General features: G+C 38.7%; 1 protein-coding gene across 1 annotated transcript in view; it reads left to right on the top strand.

Moving 5' to 3' along the window:
* Positions 1 to 202: 202 nt before the first annotated feature.
* Positions 203 to 19,131, top strand: part of RASEF (RAS and EF-hand domain containing) — a 28,803-nt gene continuing 9,874 nt past the window's right edge. The window contains exons 1-8 of the mRNA XM_064736030.1: positions 203 to 618; positions 10,796 to 10,942; positions 11,727 to 11,817; positions 14,293 to 14,388; positions 15,384 to 15,461; positions 15,973 to 16,088; positions 16,770 to 16,838; positions 17,715 to 17,799. Of these exons, the coding sequence (XP_064592100.1) occupies positions 251 to 618; positions 10,796 to 10,942; positions 11,727 to 11,817; positions 14,293 to 14,388; positions 15,384 to 15,461; positions 15,973 to 16,088; positions 16,770 to 16,838; positions 17,715 to 17,799 (1,050 nt within the window). The 5' untranslated portion in view covers positions 203 to 250. The remainder of the gene's footprint in view (positions 619 to 10,795; positions 10,943 to 11,726; positions 11,818 to 14,292; positions 14,389 to 15,383; positions 15,462 to 15,972; positions 16,089 to 16,769; positions 16,839 to 17,714; positions 17,800 to 19,131) is intronic.

Raw genomic sequence — 19,131 nt, 5'->3', positions numbered from 1 at the left:
GGGGAGCCCGGGGCCCCTAGACTCCGTGAGGAGCGCGCCCAGCTGTCCCGGGGGTTCCGCAACCCGGCCCGGGACCTGCCCCGGCCAGAGCCGCCACCTGCGTTCCGCCTCCCGGCCGTGCCCGGCCCAGCGGGGCGCCGGGGCGGAGCGGGACCCGGCCCGCCCCGCCGAGCCGCAGGTAGGGCAGCGGCCCACGCCATCCCATCGCGTTCCGTCCGCGGTCGAGTCTCCGCGCCCCCGGCGCTGGCCGATGGATCCCGAGGCGGCCGGGGACGAACTGTCCCGCCTGCGCGCCCTCTTCCTGGCGTGCGACGCCAACGGCTCGGGCCGCATCGAGCGGGAGGACTTCGCTGCTCTCTGCGCCGAGCTGCGGGTGCAGCCGGCCGAGGCCGAGGCCATCTTCCAGCGCCTCGACAGCGACCGCGACGGGGCCATCACCTTCCCGGAGTTCGCCCGTGGCTTCCGCGGCGCCACGCGGCAGCAGCCCGCTGGCAGCGAGCCGGGGGGCGAGGACATGGAGGAGGAAGAGGCGTCAGCGGTTTGGGTCGCCGCGGGGCTGGAACAACCCTGGAAGGACTTCGAGGTGCGGCTCGGGGACGAGGCGAGGTACATCCCCAGGTAAGGTCCGGACCCGCCCGCCCCGTCCCACGCCGATTCCGGTGGGGGGAGCGGGCCCGGGCCACAGGGTCGACGAGCTGGGCCGTGGGCACCCCGGCCCCGCCGCTGCCGAGCTGGCCCCGCCGTCCTGCGGGGCGGGAGCGGCTCTCCTGGCGGAGCCGCCGCCGGCGCTGATGCAATCCCAGCCGGGGAGCGACCGAGTAGGCTGACCCCGAGCCCCCGTGGCTGCAGGTGCAGAGAGCCCTCCGCACACCTGCCTCCCCGCTGCGGTGGTTTCCAGCGGTGTTCTTCCAGCTTGCCGCCGCTCCTGGCTCCCTCTGCCCTGTTATGCACGTGGGAAAGTCTGGCTGCTAGAACGCACGAGATGTAAAGTTCTGCCGGCTCCGCAAGAACTTTCTCCTCGTGTTGTTCCCCGACCGGCCCCCAGCATTTTGCTTCCAGCCCAGTCAGTCTTTTCCTGGTAAAGCCTCACCAGCAACATCGTTGCCTCCACGTTAACGGTGTTGGTAAATATTGCCCTCTCTGTGATGAGCGCCCTGAAGTTTGTGAGAGTCTTTGTTCCCGGTCTCAGTGAAATGAAGACGACTGATGGTAGCTTTGTTGGAGAGGAAGCCCGTTTACCGCGGGTCTGTCAGTACGCGGCTGGTTCTAGTGTACAGAGACACGTTTTGGTGACTCTCAGGAATCTGCCTGAAAGCTGAGGTGTTCAAAATAAATTTGAAATTGTTGGCTATAGAAAGTACAGAGTGGTTCTGCTTCATTTTAACGTTGTAATTTATGATGGAAAACAAGTAATCTGAGTTTCAGGACTTGGCGGCTAGTCAAGAGAGTTTAAAAAAAGTTGTGCACTTGAATATAGATAGCTCCATGTTTTTTCTATATAGTGCTCTTTAAATTCCTACCTATACCAATTTGGTTCCAGCCACATTAAAAATACTTTGGATTATGAGGCAAAATTTTTTTTCAGAAAATTTTTCAGTTAACCTACTAGTCATGTGTAAATCCAGAGTAAATTTTCTTTTCTTTGGGGACTAATACACTTTAGTCTTATTGGACTGCCCCATTTCAGACAGATCAGTATTTTTGTACATGTTTTAATTTGTTCATGGTGCTTTCCTTGTTAGACACTTGCTTTCTAAAGAACAAAAGACTGTTTGAAAGCTTGCAGACAAAGTTAATAACCTGAACTCAGAAACTCAATAGGAGCTGGAGAGAAATCTGACTCATGAACAGTGGTAACTTGTGAAAGCATCTGTCTCCTCTTGGCAATAGTTCCGTTTCAGTACCTTGGTTACTGTTTGCAGCAGCAGTTTCAGTATAGTCTGTGTCTAAAAGGATAATAGGAAGGGGAGCAGCTTTAATTGGCTCCACTATGCGGACACATCTGGTAGTTTTGCTAAATTCATCCTGACATAATGTAATTTGTGTTATGGTTCTTTTACATAAAAACTGAAAACTAAGTTTTGATGGTTAAATACTATCAGGTAGGCAGTAATTTGATGTAAATGTTTCTTATTCAGATTCAGATTTGAACATCCTTCACAGTTGGCTATATTTATTGAATATGTGTCACTGTCAACTGAAAAGCAATGTGCCCTTTGTTTTTTTATTCTCCCACATCCTGAAGTGCTAGAAGCAGGTGTGTTCTACAGCTCAACTTTTTCCATTTGTAGTTCATGTCTTTTTCTGTTGAAATGTACATGTAAGGTTTTTTCCCATGTAAGTAGTCCCACTAAAATCATTAGGACCACTTACATGAGTAATAAATAAATTGAAATTCTTTGAGAATTTCAGTAGAAGAATATAACAAAATCAAGCAAAGTACAAGCTGGACTTCAAAAAAGATATTTATCTTTTTGTTTAAATGATTTAATTTGTTTTAGTTGTTTGTCACTTCAAGTTTTTATTCAGGAAAAAGCAGTACTTTGAAAACTAGAACAGGCTTGGAACACACCTGAATCTTTAGTGCTATAAAAGAATTGGTGTTCTTATTGCTGGGATTTATTGCTCTTCATAGATTTGTTGTGGCATTGACATCTGTGAGAAAAGTAATTACAAAAGCCTGATGAGTGCAGTTGGGAGTCCATGTTTTTTAATCTCAGTTGTATAGTTTTTATCTTGATCCGTTTGGGGTTCAGTTCCTCGGAATGCTCTGCCTTGTGGCCACAGGCTGTGGCGCAAGACTGTGGCCAGCGAGACATTGGCACATGTGCTTTGATGCTGTTGGGGTGTATACAGAGAGAAACAAGGCATAGCAAATGGAAGTAGTGAGCTAAGGGTTGAAGTCAGGAGAAGATGACACGTTAAACATCTGTAGTCTCTGTCCCTCTTCAGCTTGAGTGGAAATCATGGAACCCATGGAAATCAAAGGGAAAATGTCCACAATGCACATGGTCCTGTCTCCATTGTTTTAGAAACTGGAAGTTCAGTTTCTGTGACTGAACTTTTAGAAGGCATAAATACCCTCCATAACGGGGTGTGAAACCCAGTAACAGGTCTTTACCTTGCCCCAGTCCTCAGTGTAGTATCAGGCATTTAATGCAGAATTGTTTACTGCCAGATACTAGAATAAGCATACATTAAAATAAGCATATTTTGAATTTAATTACTTCTTTGCAAAAGGTAATTTTATTATGGGATGGATCATACTTTTGCTGTTTGGTGTATCAGTTGCACAGTCCTTTAAGATTATACTTCAAAATATTCAAGTCTGTGCTGAAGCTGTCGTTTTATTGTTTGCAGTTAAACAGGCAGAGTCACATTAAAGAGTCTCTTTACAGCCTTGCTCCTTTCCTCCTCACTTGAACAGATTTTTTGAACTAAATTAAGTTAGATTTCTTGGTTAGGTGGTTACTGTGAGTCAAAGTATTGTTTGCCTTAGTCTTTACTTGTGCTTGGTGGGCAGTTTGCCTCTAAGGAAAAAATGGTGGAAGGTCTTTGCAGGCTGATAACCCAATATGTGAAGTCAGACTTTAGTGGAATTTTACAGAGGGTTGTTTGTTGTTTTTTTTTTTCTTCTTGTTACTGTTTTGATTTGTTTGTTTTTAATTTTTAATTTCATTTAAAATGCAGCTACCCTTCTGCATTGCTACATTCAATCAGGAATAGTGAGTAATTAAACACAGAATCATGCAGTGCCTTTAGTTTATATGTATTTATAGTGAACTGCCAGTTGGAGATCTGTTTTATTGAGAAGTCAGCCATGTTCATTAGTTTATTCTTCTAGGAAGTATTTGCAATGGTACGGGAGTGGACAAAAAATAAAAGTACCTTTTTGGTGCTCCAGACAGTGAGTGCTTCAGTGCTCTGCTGCCCTGGAAATGTTTAGTCCTTGATGGTGTTACTGGACTGTTGCATTCTTTCTTGTGGCCAGTCTCAGTTTGAATTTCAGTGGCAAGACTTAAAGGTTCCCTCCATGCTCCTGATAGACAGATGTTTCCTTTCAGTGTGTGGGAATGTCTCCCTAATGACAATCCTTTTCCATTCCTCAGCTTGAGCAAGGAACAATCTAACATCCTCTGATGCTACAAGAAAAATCCGATATTTACGAATGCTATGGCATTTCTCTCTCTGTAAATAACAGGCAAAAAACTTCCTGGAAAACAGATTTTTAAATTTCAATGTCAACGACTTCAGTCATGAAGAACAAAGGCTTGGGACTGTCAAAAAGATTAAGCCCTACCAGGCAACTTTTGTGCAATATTTGGCAAATTGGATAATCTTATTGGAAAATGAACTAAATTAATTAGAGCATGAATGGGTGGATTAATCTGAAGCAGAAAGTTTGTATCCCTGTTTTGAGTTAAATCTGCTGCCGCTGAGAGGCCTCATACTCCATTGCTTTGCTTTTTAGTCTTTGTTTTATTTATGTGCCTTGTACTTTCCGCCAAGCTGACTATTCATCAGACTCAGATTTCAGTGCTGCCTGATTGTGAGATTTTATGCCTCATACAATTCCAAAGTCTCTTAATGTGATTATAATAACAGTGTGCCCCCAGTCGTGTCATCTGGAGCTGTATAGAAAATGTGGATCTGGGGGATGTGATAAAATGAGAAAAGCTTGCTGTTCTTAATGTGAGCTACTTAAACTGTGAAAACAGGCAGTGCTCATGGGATATACTGCTGTACTACAGCAAAGAAGAGAAGCTCTGCTGCATAAAAAACCCATCCAAAACCTGTCTTGCTCTTGCTGTCATAAATTAGGATGGATTTTTGCCAAAGTCAGTATAGAGCACAGTATTAATTTTTGTCAGAAATTTGTGTTTACTTCCATGAGATGAACAACCGTGATGTCAGAACTGGAGAGGTTTCCTTGGAAGTTGAAGCATGTTCGCTGGAGAGGGGATAAAGGCAAATCCTGGGGAAAGCCAAATGCTGTCTCCTTTTTATTCACCACCATGCTGGAGAGGGGGATCTGTTCTGTGGGAATGTTGTGTTGTCTTTTAATACATATCATGACAGGAGTTTGAGAGATGTGCTCTGCTGGAAATGTGATGAATGCCTTTCTGTGAGCTAGAAGACTTTCTGAGCTACTTTAAATTTTACTGCTCTTCTGATTTTTGCTTTAATCAAAACAGCGTCTGTGCCAACAAACTTAAGCTCTGTAGCATTTGTTTTCCTGGATTATTTTCCTGGTATCATCATGTGATCATTTGCCATAATGTCTTTGAGGTGTTCTCCTTTTCCCCAGACTTAATCTTTTCCTGCTTGTCCCACAGACTTTTCCACTGCTGCTCCACTGGCTGTAAATCACACCTGTAAGGGAACAGCATTCATGCTTTGGAAATATTAAAAATCTTTCCTCTGGGAATCAGACCTTGGCTAGGCTGTCTCATCTGGAGGTTACTGATTTGATCATCTTCCTTTAATGCAGCCTGTTTCTGAAGGGACAGAAAAAGAAAAGGTAGTATTAAAAAACCCATTGTGCTTCAAGTGCACAAATATTTTGAATTTTACACCATGTTAAAGTTCTGTGTAGTGTATTTTTCCTTCAGGCACTCAATCTAGAGTAAGTGTTAGGCACTCAGCTGTGACTAAATTAGATCCTTTCTAATCTGGATTAGATTTGGTTGTTCTTTTCTGCTGGCTGGTACAGTGGCATATCCAATGTGTCTGCTTTTCAGCAAAAAGTACCTGTTGATCTCTTGGGGAACACATAGGCTGTTGGTCTCCAGTGTAAGGACAGGTATCAGATACATAATGCTTGAGCTTTGTTTTGTTCTGACCACCCAGCTCTGACCTTCCCAGCTCAGACCACCTTATGCTTCATCTCTTCATGTCCATACCAGAACAGAACTTCTACAAGTGATCAGAGCAATTTAACCAGCTGATGTACAGTAGAAAGGGATCATTAAAATAGTGTTCTTAAAGCAAGTACTGCCCTTAGCGTCAGACTGGGTGGCCTGTGTAAAACAGTGTATTCTTTCTGGTGACCACACGTGTAAGATACTGAGCAACTCTGGGGTTGTTATTAGTTGAAAAATTCTATCATCTTTCTCTGAACTCTGAACAGAGTGTGGATTATGAGTCAAATGTTCACTGTATAGTCAGCAAACCAGAAATAATACTACGAATTGATAAGGATTAAAATAGTTGTGTGGATTAAAGGAAATTATAACACAATATAATCTAAATATCTTATATAGCCAGAATTAGTGTTGTGGGTTTTTTGGTGTGAGTTGTCCCCCTGTCTCCCTTCTTCTCCTCTTCTGTTCAACCATGGTATTTTAAATCTATCATATTAGAAATTATGTTATAATCAGAGCAGTTTTATTTTCTTTATGCAGTTTTCACAGGAACTCTCTGAAACCATGTGAATACTGTAACTTTGCTTAAGTTAACTCATGTGAAGCTGTGCAAATACTGACTAATTACTCTTAGTAAGTACTAATTTTACAGATGGTTTATGCTATAAACCATACTTTGAGGTGAGTAAGGTAAAGCCAAAGTAGTCCTTGGCCACTTTGTGGATTACGAGTATTTGGTGTCTGCACTTTGCAGAAGCAACAGAAATAAATGCATATATGAGTAGTATAATCATAGTGCCAGGTGAACAAAGTTACAAATTTTCATGCCATATATTAGAAAATGCTCTTTCTATGCATTAGTATTTGTGAATACATTTAAGTTCCACACTAACTGTTAGTGCCGAACTTACAGGTGTGCAGCCAAATACACTGAAAAATTAATTTAGGATTTCAAGGAAAACAAGTTTTAAAGAGCCAGTCCAAGCATTTGAGATTAGTTTGCTGAAACATTTTGTCTGGCAAAAGGACACACTGTTTAGAGTTCAAGTCAGCTTGGTGAAATACATTTGTAAAATCTTCTTTGATAATTAATTTTGAATAACTAATGAATTTGCGGAAAGAAATACCGTGTATTCAAGAAGTGGCAACAAAAAAATTGGGCAATATTCATTGCAGCTAATCTGCCCTGCTGGAGCAGTGTCACTGATATTCACCAAATCATGTGAAAGCAGAGGAACGATTAAAAATAGAAAAATGACAATTTGGAACAAATAATCTTCAAATACTTACTGCATGTTGATACAGAGTCCATATAATTGCTGCTATCTTTATCATGGATCCATGGATACTTGGAGTGACTAAATTACTGACAATCTTTGCAGTTCATGAAAGTGTATTACATCTTCCTGAAATCATAGGTGATTAACTAATCCTGCTAATTTTTTTTTGTTGCATGACTTTGCATTTTGTTGCATGACTTTGATTTCTCATCTGTTTTGTTAATGTGTTTTTTGGTGGTTTTTTGTGATTTTTTTTTTGATTGATGTAGTAGTTGTGAGTCTACTTTTTAATTGAGACATTATGTATTGGTGCTGTAGAAGCATTCATCTAAGTATCATTGAGAATTTCGGTGACCAGCTGTGATCTTTCCAGGCCCTTTCTGGACTCTTGTATGGTTGTGGTTGTATTGATATTGGATATGAAGACTTCTTGAACCTAAGTGCTGCTTCCTGAAACGGTGTTACTGAAATATTTTGAATCCAACTGTGTGGTAGCTGGTCATTGGGCTAAACATTTTTTTCATCCCAGAGGGAGAATAAAGCCTCACAGTAACTACTTTGGGTTTCTGACTACTGCATCTTAGAGCAGACTTAGCTGTGTGGCAGAGGATCAGCATTACAGGCCTACTGATTTCTAGCTTAAATTCAGGCATGTGTATTTCCAGATCACAGAATATTCTGAGTTGGAAGAGACCAACCAACAAGGATCATGAAGGCCAGCTCTTAAATGAATGGCCCATACAGGTATTGGACCCACAACCTGGTGTTATTATCACCATGCTCTAACTAACTCAGGTTTGCATATACTTGGAAAAGAATTACAGAGTGGTTATGGTTGGAAGGAGCCTTTGGAGATCTTCAGTCCAACGCCCCTGCCAAGGCAGGGTCAGCTAAGAGCAGGCTAGACAGGAATCTGGCCAGTTTTGAATGTCTCTAGAGAGGAAGACTTCACAATATCTTTGGGCAGCCTCTTTCAGTGCTCTGCCACCCTCAATGTCAAAGAGACTTTTCCTCATATTGAGGTGAAACTTCTTCTGTTTTAGTTTAGGGCCATTGTTCCTTGTCCAGTTGATGGACACCACTGAAAAGAATCTGGCACCATCCTCTTGGCACCCACCTTTCAGATATTTATGTGTTAATGAGATCCTCTCTGTCTTCCCCAGATTAAACTGGCCCAGTTCCTGCAGTCTCTCCTCATAAGAGAGATTCTCTAGATCCCAAATTATCTTTGTGACTCCCTGCTGGACCCTCTCCAGTAGCTCCTTGTGTCTCTTTTACTGAGGAGCCCAGAACTGGACACAGCACTCCAGGTGTGGCCTCACCAGGGCTGAGCAGGGACACAACTCCCTCCATGACCTTCTGGCCTTGCTCTTTCTGATGCAGCCCAGGACCCCTTGGCCCTCCTGGCCACAGGGGCACTGCCAGCTCATGGATGGCTTGTGATCCAGCAGGATCCCAGGTCCTTCCCCACAGAGCTGCTCTGTAGTAACAGCCCCAGGCTGTGCTGGCACTTGGGGCTGTTCCTGCCCAGGCACAGGACCCTGCACCTGCCCTCGTGGAGCTCATTGAGCTTCTCTCTGCCCAGCTCTCCAGCCGAGCAAGGTCCCGCAGAATGGCAGCAGAGCCTTCAGGTGGATCACCACTCCCTCAGTTTAGTGCCATCAGCAAACTTGCTGAGGGTACATTCCATCCCTTCATCTGGCTCATTGATAAACAAGTTGAACAAGACTGGTTCCAGTATTGATTGATCCCAGAGAATGACATTGACTACAGGCCTCCAGGTGGATTCTGGAAGTGTCCTTAACAGTTTTTTAAATGCAAATCATTAATTGAATAAATACACATTTGAGGAGCTCTTTAATGTTGCATTATTTATACAGAGTTTGGATAAATAATGATGATCAGATAAATCTGTTATTGCTACTGTTTATAAACTTCAGCATTACTCTCTTTAGAATACATTTTGAAAAAGAAATTGTGTGCATACATTGGAAGATACTGAACTTACTAAATACAGGTAATACAGGATTAGCCTTTGTAAAGGAGATCCTTTGCAAGACAAAACCACAGAAATTTCTCAGGCATCAGTAAATCTTTATCTCTTTGTGCTGGTTTTAGGTTTCTCTATCTCAAAATGAATGCCAACATATCAGCTGGAAGCAAATTTTACAGTGTCCTGAAGTTGTTAAATTGTTTAAAACGGAATTTGAGCTATAGTAACATTTGTGGTACTGTTTTATTAAAGTAAGTTAGACATTCAGTGGAGAAATCACATACGAGAAGCAGAGTGCTGCAGCATTGATAATCAAAGCTGTGGAATTGCTTCAAGTGAGGAAAAAATGAAGAGAATACACACTTGTTGGATTGCACAGTTGTTATATCATGTGTATGGTGAATATATTAAGTAGTACTACCTCCACTGAAGATAGGAAAACTTTAGCTGTCTGACAAGGAGGATTGGTTAATCAGAGTTGAAGCTTTCATTCACAACAAAAAGAGAGCATGTATTTGTAATGTTAGATATGGTGTTAGACTTGAACTTGCAAAACATTGTTTCTGGCTTCTGATAATGTGTATTTCTTAATTACTGGCCTGTTTTCTCCACCTTTCTAGACTTCATCTTCTCTGTTCCTTTTTTCCATTTGGTTTTTAAGTTGTTGAGTATGTGTTCATGTTCTAGCATATAGTCTATGTCAGTCACATTCAGTTTTCCTTAGGACAGCTAAATTCTGTTCCAGAATATTTTCTGCTATGTTGCCTAATGTAATCCAGGAGTTGGAACGTAGCATGTAAAACAAAGATTTGCATGACATACCAGTAGCATGAACAGAAATCAGTGGTATTTGTGTAGTAGACTTTGTAATAGAGGTTTGGCTCTTACGCTGCTATTTTTATTTTGGTCTTGTAAAGGTTCTTTGCTCCAACAATTAGAAAAGCATGCAATCTATGTAAATTAGTCCAGATTAAATAGAAATCAGAATATACTATTCCTGCATTGAGGCAACTTTTCACTGTGAAATTCAGGAGAGCTTTTAACAACTGAAATACCAACGGAAATGTTTTCTTTCTTCTTTATGAGATATATCTGTCATTTTTCACATGAGAGTAATATACAGAATTAACTTCTTATAATGACAGATTTATTTGGATGTAGACCAGAATAATTTGTGTGAGACTGAGGAGCTGTATTCTTATTTTGCCTGCAGTCCACCTGCCTCTGTCTCTTCTTCCCCTTTTAACTTAGGTAGTTGGCATTCATACCTGTTTTCAGTTCTTATGCAACCTCCTGAAATCTTATGTTTCTTCACAGATTATGATTAACATTAGAGCAATTGAGAAACTTGATATACATTGTGGGCTACTCCAGTGGCATTCTCTTCACTACACTATGAACAGAAGTAGGCAGTTTGTTTTTTTGTTGGTTTTTTTTTTTCTTGCAGTAGCAATATTAAACTAGAGAAGTGGAAATGGTAAACATAATTTAAAGAATTTAGACATACTGTCTTGAGTGTTGAAAGCCTGTGTCTAGCTTGCCAAATTTTAAAAATAGGTAAAGAGGGGAATATCTTAATTTGTTGTAAGTTTCTCAAACCTGTAATAGAACTTTGTTCCAAATAAGTGCATTAAAATGTGCATATCTCTCTTTTTCAGACAAGAGCAGGTCAGTGTTCTGTATCAGAACATACACATAGCAGAACCAAGATTAATCCAGCCATATGAGCATGTCATTAAGAACTTCATCCAAGAGATCAAACTTCAAAGCACAGAGATGGAAACTCTGGCCATAGCGGTAAAAAGGTATAGTGAATTGTGTTTCTAGTTCAGTTCTGTGGTTTCTTTTTTATTCCTCTTCTCATGCTTTTATTGATTAAACTATTGAGAGCTAATGCTAAAATATGCCATGCAAAGTATTTCTGTAAACTGAGTTCTGAAGTTAGTTAGTGTGCATCCCCTTGTGCATAAGCACATATAGCAGCTTGCAAATGACTGCCTCTTCATACTTTTGATAAATTCTGGACCAAATTTTTGCAGACTCTGTTGTTAGTTAAATGCCTTAAAACATTTTGACTCCTCTTCCTTGGCTGCAACTTTGAGTTTTATCATACATTCCCACTATACTTTAATTTTAGAAATCATATTTTTGCTTTGTGAGTTTCAAGGACTGTATTTACCTGTTTTAACTACTTGGCACTGTCAGTCTCACATCATAACTGCCAAAACCAAGCAGATTAGCTCAGAACAGAGATCTTGTATGTGTGGGTGATGCAAGTTGCTTTTGAAGTCTCTTCATAGGATAATGAGGGGCACCTTTCATCTTTGTAAATTAATTTTAAAAGTGCAGATGTATTTAATGCTAATCATCAGCTTGCAGCTGTTATTTGAAATCTAATTTGCCAGTATCTTCAAAATAATTTGGGATTTAGGTTCCTAGCCACACCCTTTTCAAGGCCTGGGCAATGTTAAACTGTTTCCCTGGCTTTCTGTCTAATTTTTTTCAGTTGAGGTGGGCAGATAGTTTCTCACTGTGTTTCTTTCAAGCCGGAGGGCAATTCCTAAGAGAATATTTTCTTCTAAATTTTAGGGCTCAGGACAAAGCAGCAGTTCAACTTAGTGAGTTAGAGGAAGAGATGGAACGACGGATACAGGCTGCAGAGCATAAAGTTAAAAAGGAAGTGAGTATTTTATATTTACAGCATTTCATAATTACTGAACTCTCAGTGATCCTAAGCAGGATTGATGGCCACGTGTGGTTTTGATGCTGATGGACTGACTCAAAGCTGTTCTAGGCAGGGCCTGGATGAAAAAATGCTATGCATGAGATGAGAGAATGCATGATCTTAATGCTTTCCTAAAGGTGCTTAGGTGTAATAAACCAAGAAAAAAAAGTCTGTCCCTTTTGTGGAACGGACTGGCCAAGAAGAGTTTCTTTCTGAGACCAGTATTGAAAACAGACTGGAGAAAATTATATTTCAGCACTAAAGAATGTAATCTAGTTCTCCTAGTAAAATGATTTATGTATCATTTAATGCTTTGATTATTTGGTCCTGCTTTGTATGTCTGCTTGGAGTAATGATCTTTCTTTTCTCCATTCTCCTGCAACTACATTTTAGAGACTTGAAAGAGGGGTAACTGTGATAGCAATGTGTGAGGGCCTGGGCCCATCAAACTTAATGGGGAATTCTGTTTTGATCTGCTCAGTTTTATCCGTTGTTTCAACCCACTTGCAGTCTATATGAAAAGGAGTAAAAATCCTCTTCTCTTACCCAGGGAGAGATATATTAGAGCCACATGTGACTAAATAATTCAAAGGAGAATGACCAGCTTGCTGGTTTGTTTTGAATTGTTACTACATTCATTTGAGATAGGCCAAACTTTATATGGGCATAACAGTTTGTGAAAGTGTTTTAATGAGGGCATAAGAAATGCTTTAATTAATACTTATAGTATGGGCATAATTATTGCTTGGTTGGACACGTGGTATACTGAACATCTATATGTATTTGCTATGGGTTGTTTTACCAGAGTACTTGCAGAAGCAGAAGTAACAAACTGCTGTCTGACAACTTGCTGATTTTAAGTAGTTCACACTAATTGATATGTGAAGGTAAATGGTATTATGATAGATTTAGTTCAAGTAGCTTTTTTTCCTGTACAGAAAAAAACAGTTCTACCACACCATAAAGGCTATTGTGTTCCTAGAAACAAAATATAATGGCATAAAAATCTTAAAGATATCACACCTGCCAAAAAAAAGTGTGATTTGATGTGTTTAACTAATGATAATGCAGCTCTTAGTAGAGATAAATTTTCACTTCCAGAGAAGCTAAGTTGTTAATGTTTAGAAGACAATTACATTTTCTCTGAAGAATTACTCTCCTCAAAAAGTGACAAATCACTGAAATACCGTTTTTCACTGCTTAAAAAAGATGACTGGGATGTGTGTGGTTGCAGTTATGTACCGGCATTATGCAGAAGTGAATCTTCTGTGTATTATCTACATGTAGTCTGTGTTCTCAATCACTGTTTGCATCTAGCCATAGGTATGAGGGATGGTCTGTTAACTTGTTTTTCACAAGGCTTTTTTAATTTTCACTCTCCAGTGTTCCTTGTAGCTCCTAACTCCACATACCGCACCTACTAAAACGCCCTGAGTGTAAATGTTAAGTTATTTACTTTGTGGGAATGTACTAAGCCATTAATCTTAATGTCTGTAATCAAGGCTATTGTTTGTCAGAGTGATCTCACTCATGCCACCGGGACACCTGCTTCTGCATGAGCCTATCCTGTATTTTGTTTCTTCAAGGGAAGCAAATAGTTACCCAACAATACTTACAAGTCTGTGAAGTTGGCAACAGTAGGGAAATCCAACTTAAATTGATTACTTGGATTATTGTTTTAACACGTGAATGCCAGTGTCACCTACAGGAAATTCTAAATTCTAAACAAAATCTATGCCTGCCTCTTTCATGTGAAAACTCAACCTGTTTTGTTGGCTCCACTTCTCACTGCTGCATTCTGACTTCTTGTGTTGTGAAACTGGAGCCCCTGGGAGTGATTGGAGTGAGTGAAACACACCAGTCAGTAGCACACCACATCCTTGCAGGCAGTACTTGGTGCAGTCTCTTAAACACAGGCACACACCCTGCTATATGCCCTGGTAAAAGATGGCATTGCTTCCATTTCCATCTGCTGACACCATCCTGGTGATGTGGTGGTATTGAATAGACAGCAGTGAAACCACCTTCTTGTCTCTGTTCCTGGGATGGTACCATTTATCTAAAACTAGAGATGCTGTCATCTGCTTTTACTGACATGGGCCTCTAATGTTCTAACACTTGCAAGCAAAAAAAAATAAATAGAAAGAAGTAAAAAAGTAAGTGACATTGAGAATATTAAGCGCAGGAATCATGAATGAAAAACACTGAATTGACCCATATCTTTACTCTCATGCCATTATTTTATTTCTGTGAGTGTTTTAGAAGTGGACTGCAATTACAGAATCAGAACCTATGGATCTTCAGAAAGGGACAGAATAGAAAGATACATTTGTCTAAGCAAAAAGCATGTGCTTTCCAAACCAATTAATGAATTTTTTGATAAACATTTGAAACCTGTCTCAGCTTCTAATGAGATTGAAAATATTGCAGGAGAAGCAAAAGGCTGAAGAAGCACTAAATGAGCTGAAGCGCCAGTATGACACTGAAGTTGGGGATCTTCAGGTGACAATAAAAAAACTTAAAAAGGTAAGTGAGTTGAAGTCTGGTGAGTTTTTTTAAGTATTTTTAGAGATCTTGACCTCATTAAATGCTCCCCTTAAGATGGATAATCATAATTGTAGGTTTCTAATTTAATTTGTATTAGTAAATGGCAACTGCAGATAATTTTTAGGTTGTGTTGACATTCTGTGCTATTGTATTCATGCTGTGTAATTTGTTGAAATACTTAGGAAAGGGAACAGCAATTATTACCTAAATTTTGTAGCTTAACAATTTTCTAGGTCCTTCAGGTTATTAACATTGCAGTTACCTAGTCTTATGTTTGGCCCATTAGAAATAGTCCAAAATATTGCCACTAAGTATTTGTAATTTATAAATAAAGATGGAATTTGCAACACGGATACTGTAATTTACATATAGTGCCTTTTAGTACCCAACTTTATGTATAGTGTCTTTTAGAACTCAATTGCAATCTGAGATAGTAATTTGATTTCTAGTAATAGAGTAAAATGAAATCTCAGATGGGAATGATGTTTTGGAGTGTTTCGTAATTTAGGTTTTATTTTGACCTTGGTTTTTGTGTAAGTTTTATCAGAATTATAGCAAGCAAAGTGTATATATGTTTTGGGTTTTGTATTTAATTGCACTTAGAAGAACATTTGCAGAAATTGAAATTTCTTACAAGAAACATGAGAGCTTCTTGTCCAAGTACTACATAGATGAGGTAGTAATAATTTTTAATTTTTTTTAAGTTAGTGTTTTTCTGTTTCTATCTTAAAGACAGTCTTCTGTGTCACTAGTTATGAATATTTTATACCGAAAGAGTGAAAAAAACATATCAATTTTCTAGAAAGCCAGTGATTTTTGAAATAATGCTGTCTAATACATTCAGAAAAACTGTTAAGTTTTAAAAACTTTTGTAACTGTAAAACTTTAACAATTATTTATTGTGATTTTCATAAGGCTTTTTTAAAAGCAGAACAACCAAATAAATTAATTGTGAATTTTTTTAATACTTCAAGTTGGAGGAGCAATCCAAGTCTGTCAATCACAGGGAAGATGTAGTTGAACTGAAAAAAAGGATACATGATATGTTGCTGGTAAGACAATGTTATTATTATTAACATATTAATTTAGCCTCAGTTTTAGTGTCTGCAATACAGATTGCTATACTTGTGGAGATTTGGGTTTTGATTTTTGTTGAGGTTTTTTGCTTTTTTTTTTACATTTAGTAATGGTAATCTAGAAAGTAAACCTTTGAAGTCATGGATAAGTGTATGTGGATCTATTAAATTGAAAAAGAACCTGTTTAAATATATACATATTCTATATAGGACATTTAGAAATGGTTTGAGATCCTGTGGTCCCATTTTTTTTGTAACTGAATGGAAAATAAAAAGTTAAGAGGTTCTCGCGTATTAATTTAATAACTTCTCTTTTGATTTAGCCTTCTTTAATTTTCTTTCCCTCTCTATGCCAAATTTTATAGTATTTCATTTTTGTGTTACTTTTCTTTTTAAAAACTATGGTTTTTATTCTACTATTATAATATATCAACATTTTGTGGAGGTGACTGTGACAGCTAACATCTAATATCTTCCTTTTTTGAAGGAAAATCAGAGACTTAGGAAAGATCTCTTAGAAGCGCAGACAAATATAGCTTTCCTGCAGAGTGAATTAGATACCTTAAAAAGCGAGTATGCAGATCAGTCTTTGAACACTGAGAGGTAAGTTAACCAGAATCTATTCTCTGATGTAATTATTATGTATGCAGTTAGCAACTGTTATTTTCTAAGTTTGCCTTAAAGGGTAGGTACATGTTTGATACCGTGTCATCAATGCTGCTCATATTTCTTGTTAGATTTCTGAAAGAGCAAGTTCTGGCTATGATGCAAACTCTCTCATCTTGCAACAATATCCATTGATTTTAGTGGGACTTTGTTTGGAATGAAACAACAGTACAGAATCAGAATTTTTTTTTTCTTCATGGCTTGCACTCACATGAGGACTTGTATAAATTTTAGTTTTGGAAGCCTTCCATGTCTATCTTAACCATTTGTTTTTCTAAAATGAATGGAAGCTACTTCTAGTTACTCTTTTAAAGGAGCATAAAGGGCAGTTTCATTATGTTGTTATCATCAGATAATACAAATTATATTTGAAGGGAAAAGGAAACCAGTTCCCATGGTTATTTTGTACAACTTTCATTTTCATTCACAGTCTTTATAATTGCAGAGATTAATGAAGTCACCAAATTATCTAACTTTGTGTAAAACTGCTCTCAGCATGTTTCAGCATAAATGTAAACTCTGCCAAAGGCAGTATGGTGAAAATGTAAGACTATCCTGTTAAGCATAAGTTTATTTAAGTTTGGTGTTTGTTTTTTGGTTTTTTTTTTTTTCCCCCAGGGATCTAGAAATTATTCGAGAGTATACTGAAGACAGAGATAATCTGGAAAGACAAATTGAAATACTTCAGTAAGTTTTTAGAAATTCAGGGTTTTTATTATCACACTTTGTCCCACCATATTTGGGATAAGTATGCAAAAGATTGGATTGAAATTTGGGGAAGAGTTTCAAATTAAAATTCTGAAATGGCCTAAATTAGGTGTTGTTCTCAACTGTCATAAATGTTACTGTGGTATTAATTCTGCAGTGGTACTGACCCACTAACACTCTAGTTGTTTTCTTTCCATTTCTTTTCTTAGCCCCACTAACTTTCGTTTCTTTCTATTAAGCTGAATGTGTGATTTGAGTCTGTTCATGTCTGTCCAATAAAAATTGTTGCCTGGCTCCTTTTTCTATTGGCTTTGCTTCTCCAGTAACTCCCTGTCTTATTGTTGTCTGGAAAGTACTAAGAGTGTGCAGTATTATGCAATAGGTGCACAAGAAGGGTCACAATGAATAGATTTTTTATATCTTTATTTAATATCCTTATTTTAAAAAAAATTCCTTTTTTCAAGCAGATTAATGATATTTGTCTTCAGAATCACCTCAGCAATATTTAAAGGGTAGTCATTTTGTACAGAAATAGCTGGACTAGTTGTTTTATTGTGTGGGTTGTTTGGGTTTTTCTTGGCGCTTTTGTTTTTTTTTTTTTTTAATCACCATTCCTACAGTACCTACCAGAGACCATGCTGTACCAGTGAAAATGGGCTTCCTGGGCTGCCACTGAAGCCTAAAATTCACAGTGATTTGTTTGAGTATCTGTCAGTGTGTTTCCAGTTTTATGTAACTCTTCAGTATTAGCTAAAGAAGAAAAGGGTTTTTTTAGAAGTATTTTGAAAATTTTTCTTTTGGAGAGTTTTTCATGTTTTCTTGAGTTCTGCAAGTTGAACTGTGTTTCCTTGTTAGATCAGCTAATAGAAAATTACATGACAGCAACGATGGTTTAAGAAGTGCACTGGAAAACAGTTTCAGCAAGTACAACAGATCATTGGTATGTATTTATGATTTTGTTACATTGTCATAAAAGGTGAAAGAATCAGCACAGCACAATTAAACTGGTACCTCACTGGGTACTGAGAAAATAGCGGTTTTTTTCAGTGGACTCACTGTGGGAATACTCCTGTGTAGTTCTGTTAGATTTTACTTACACTTTGTTAAGTACTGGAAGTTTTGTTAGAGCACAGCAGCTTTCCAAGTGCTTTGGAAAATTACTATTTTAAAAAATATTCTGTGATACTTTATGAGGTGAATAAATCAACAGTTTCTCCTGCACTAGAGGGAATATATTTGTGTTGTGTGTGAATATGAATGGCATGGACTACTGATAGAGACCTTAGTCAGACCATTTTGGGCTCTTAGAACTGCATTGGAGTCTCTTGTAGCAAATGTCACTTGAAATCCTCCAAACTAGAGAAAGGAAGGCTTTAAAGTAAGAAAAAACCTACTCTACACTGTCATTTTACTATCCTGTGAAACCTGTTAAAGCTCTTAAAACTAATAATTGGGCATCATGAGGAAAGCATATAGCTTTTTTAGAAGGATGGGATCAGAATAATGGGCCCACAAAGACAATACTGGAGAGGAAGGAGGAAAAGAGGGGTCAGTTCACTGCCTGTTTGCAGTATTCCATACCAGTGAACATGAGTGCTTTTTGTTGATACAAGCTACCAGAGCGTGTTGCTTTTTGTTGATACAGATGCAACAGATGCAACAATGGATACCATTTTCAACTGTCATGCGTGGAAATATAAATGAGCATATTACATAGAAGACACTGTTTCCAGTGAATAAATGGAGGCACAGCAGAATTTACAAAATACTTTTGTCACATGGTATTAGTTGAGACCTTTCCTTCATGATCTCTCTTAGGAACTAGGAGGTAGCTCTCCTGAAACTAGCTCAGCTAGTGACAGTTCCCCTTTTTTTTCAGTATTTTTTTCAGTAGTCAGCATGCCATGGTCTAAATATCACTTTTCAAAGCTTAGTATTTCATAGTCTTGAGGTCAGAGTCTTCAGGTAGTCAATGAAATCATCCTCTTGGAAATTCTGTTTCCTTTTGTAGTTGAACATGTCTAGTATGTTCAGTATAAAGGCAGAGGTGAAGCCTAAATGCTATAGGTAATAAGCCTTCTGACCCTCAGTCATATATGAAGTATGAGGTAATATATATATATGTGAAGTATATATATTTTAAAAATATAAATAAACATATATTAAATACATCCAATTTGTAATTTTGATGATGCGCACTTTTTTTTCTGAACAAATCTAGATATAATCCTCTGTGTTCATTAAAGGTATAGTGCATTTACTATGTATCTGT

This window comes from Zonotrichia leucophrys, chromosome Z (assembly GCF_028769735.1).
Source record: "Zonotrichia leucophrys gambelii isolate GWCS_2022_RI chromosome Z, RI_Zleu_2.0, whole genome shotgun sequence".
NCBI lineage: Eukaryota > Metazoa > Chordata > Aves > Passeriformes > Passerellidae > Zonotrichia > Zonotrichia leucophrys.
The sequence above is the reverse complement of the archived record's forward strand: the minus strand, read 5'-3'. Positions and strand labels throughout refer to the sequence as shown.